Source organism: Monopterus albus, unplaced genomic scaffold (assembly GCF_001952655.1).
Source record: "Monopterus albus unplaced genomic scaffold, M_albus_1.0 scaffold22.1, whole genome shotgun sequence".
Classification (NCBI taxonomy): Eukaryota; Metazoa; Chordata; class Actinopteri; order Synbranchiformes; family Synbranchidae; genus Monopterus; species Monopterus albus.
This window is the reverse complement of record NW_018127902.1, coordinates 1,880,878-1,883,562: the sequence shown is the minus strand read 5'-3', so window position 1 is coordinate 1,883,562 and position 2,685 is coordinate 1,880,878. Positions and strand designations below refer to the sequence as shown.

The window sequence follows — 2,685 nt, the reverse complement described above, 5'->3', positions numbered from 1 at the left end:
CACTATACTGTGCATAAAAGGCAAAAGAAATGAGAACAAACTTCATAAAAGCCAAGATAAATGCAATGTTTTTTCAAAATCAACTTGATGAACTTAAATATATGCAAACATCTAAAAATAATGCAAGCTGTTTAAAACTGGCTGTCTCTTCTTATTTTTAATTTCCACTTCACCATATCACACCTACTCAAATTGTGTGTACGCATGGTCTAAAGTATGCCCGAGGTGTGCACATTCTGTGTTTATAGATTCCATTTTATGTGTGGGAGAAGGCTTACGCATGGTTTTTTGTGTGTACTCATCATTCATACATCTGACCCCTGGTGTTTGCCTGAAAAGTCTGAGGGACACTGATACACACAAATCCTTCACCAAGTGAAGGTTCCAGTTCTGGATGGAGTTAATTATTTATTCTTATTCACATTAGAATCTGTGTTTCAGAAATCATAACTACACTACAAGTAAAAAGCACATACTGTAAAAGACCTCAACATCACAAATACAGTCCAGAAACTCAGTCAGGAGACTGATCAGGTAGAGCTATAACTAGAACAAGTGTGTTTATTGCAGGCTTCTCTGTGTTGCAACTGTCCTTCAGGGATTAATGACTGACAGTGCAGGAGTAATGGGTGTGTGGTGAGGGAGGTGGGGTTGGCATTACTCTGCATCAACATATATGTGCCTACATGGCACAAAGCCCCGCCTGAATTTGTATGCAGGTTGGCTCACAAGAGCAGGAACTGGCCTGAGTTAGATAACAGAGAACTGGAAAAGTATTGCAGCAGGATGAAAACAGGAAGCCTTTGACAGCTATTCTATAGTTCAGCTCTACTTATTGAGATGTTTTATGGGCCAGTGATGACAACCCCACATTTTCTCCTGCTTACTGTTACAATTAAAGTTAAGAAATTTGTATCTGATCCCTCTGGACATAAATGTATAAATGAGTGCATGTTTATTGGATGTGATCTCAGACCTAATATACTCATCAGCAAGGCCTGTATTGACTGAGGGAGCAGAGCGTTAGAGCTTTCAGGAAAACTACAGTCAAATCCAGCTGACCTGGCCTGGATGGCAGCAGCTTTGCACTTCATGCTGTGAGACTGTAATGCCAGCTGGGCATTCTCCAACAGTAGTATACCAACCTGGCAAGAGCACAAAAATACAACACAGTAACATAAGATTAGATCACTAACTGTGAAAAAACAAATTTTTTGTGGTCAAAGGGACTTTATTCTGGGCTCTGACATCTGGGTGAGGTCTGCTGCAACAGAGAAGTAGAAGTCTGTTTAGTATTGTAAATTTAATGTTTTTGTGAACAACTGATATTCAGTACTGTATGTCCTACATCGCCATATATAAATTGTGAACTTTGATTTAGTTTGAAATAACATTAAAAACAGTGTCTTTTTTGTTTTTATTATTATGACATTACTTTTCAGTACCACCTATTTGTGTGTGTGCTTTTTCACAGCAGTGGCACCTGCAGAAAATATTGAGGGGCCTCCCAGCCCAGGTGGCTGGGTGACAGTTTGCAAGAGTCATAGCAAGAGTGCATCACCTGCCTGTTTCAAAGTTATTTTCCCCACTCAGCAACACACCCACTGAGAAAACAACTCTGGTAATTGGCAACTCCATAGTCAGAAATGTCAAGCCTGAGACATCAGCAGCCACACTTAAATGTTTTCCTGGGGCCAGAGCAGGCGACATCGAATCCTATTTGAAGCTGCTGACTAAGGATAAACGTAAATACATGTACGATTATTATTCATGTTGGCGCTAATGACTCCCAACTTTGCCAGCTGGAGGTCACGAAAATGAATGTTGAGTCGGACTCTGGACCCCTGCCCAATCTGACCAGTGATGACATGTTTAGCCGCATGCCTTCATTCAACCGCTGGCTGTCTAGGTGGTGTCCAGAAAACAATGTGGACTTCATAGACAACTGGAGAACATTTTGGGGAAAAACTGGTCTGATTAGCAGAGATGGCATCCATCCCACTTTGGATGGTGCGGCTCTAATATCTAGAACTATGGACGAGTTTCTTTTACAACCTAAATTATGACAAATCACAATTGAGACCAGGACACAGAGTTGCAGTCTTACACGCCTCTCTGCTGTCTCTTTGCAGCTGCTACCTTCCCAAAACTCCCAGTACCACATAGAAACTGTGTTTGCCCCCGACCACCTAAATTATATAAATCAAAAATCAACTCAAGAAGAGTTACTCATAAGAACCTAATTAAAATTAAGATGACTCCTCTTATAGTAGAAAGTAATAAGACAATCAAATGTGGACTATGAAATATCAGATCTCGCTCATCTAAATCTTTGTTAGTGAATTATTTGATAAGTGAACATCACATTGACTTATTGTGTCTTACTGAAACGTGGTTACAGCAGGAAGAATATGTCAGTCTAAATGAATCCACCCCACCTAGTCACAGTAACTGCCACATCCCTCCAAGCACAGGCTGGGGTGGAGGTGTGGCAGCAATCTTTGACTCAAACCTATTAATCAACCCTAGACCTAAACATGGTTATAATTCATTTGAAAGCCTCACTCTGAGTCTCTCACACCCAAACTGGAAAACTCAAAAACCAGTTTTATTTGTTACTGTATACCATCCATCTGCCCCTTATTCAGTTTCTAACTGAAATCTCAGACTTTCTTGTCTGATGTA

At 40.4% G+C, this 2,685-nt stretch overlaps 1 protein-coding gene across 1 annotated transcript in view; it reads right to left on the bottom strand.

The window, feature by feature from the left end:
• krt222 (keratin 222) overlaps positions 1–1,123 on the bottom strand; it is a 14,362-nt gene extending 13,239 nt beyond the window's left edge. The window contains exon 1 of the mRNA XM_020594134.1: positions 1,063–1,123. Coding sequence (XP_020449790.1) covers positions 1,063–1,094 — 32 coding nt within the window. The 5' untranslated portion in view covers positions 1,095–1,123. The remainder of the gene's footprint in view (positions 1–1,062) is intronic.
• Between the last annotated feature and the right edge of the window lie 1,562 nt (positions 1,124–2,685).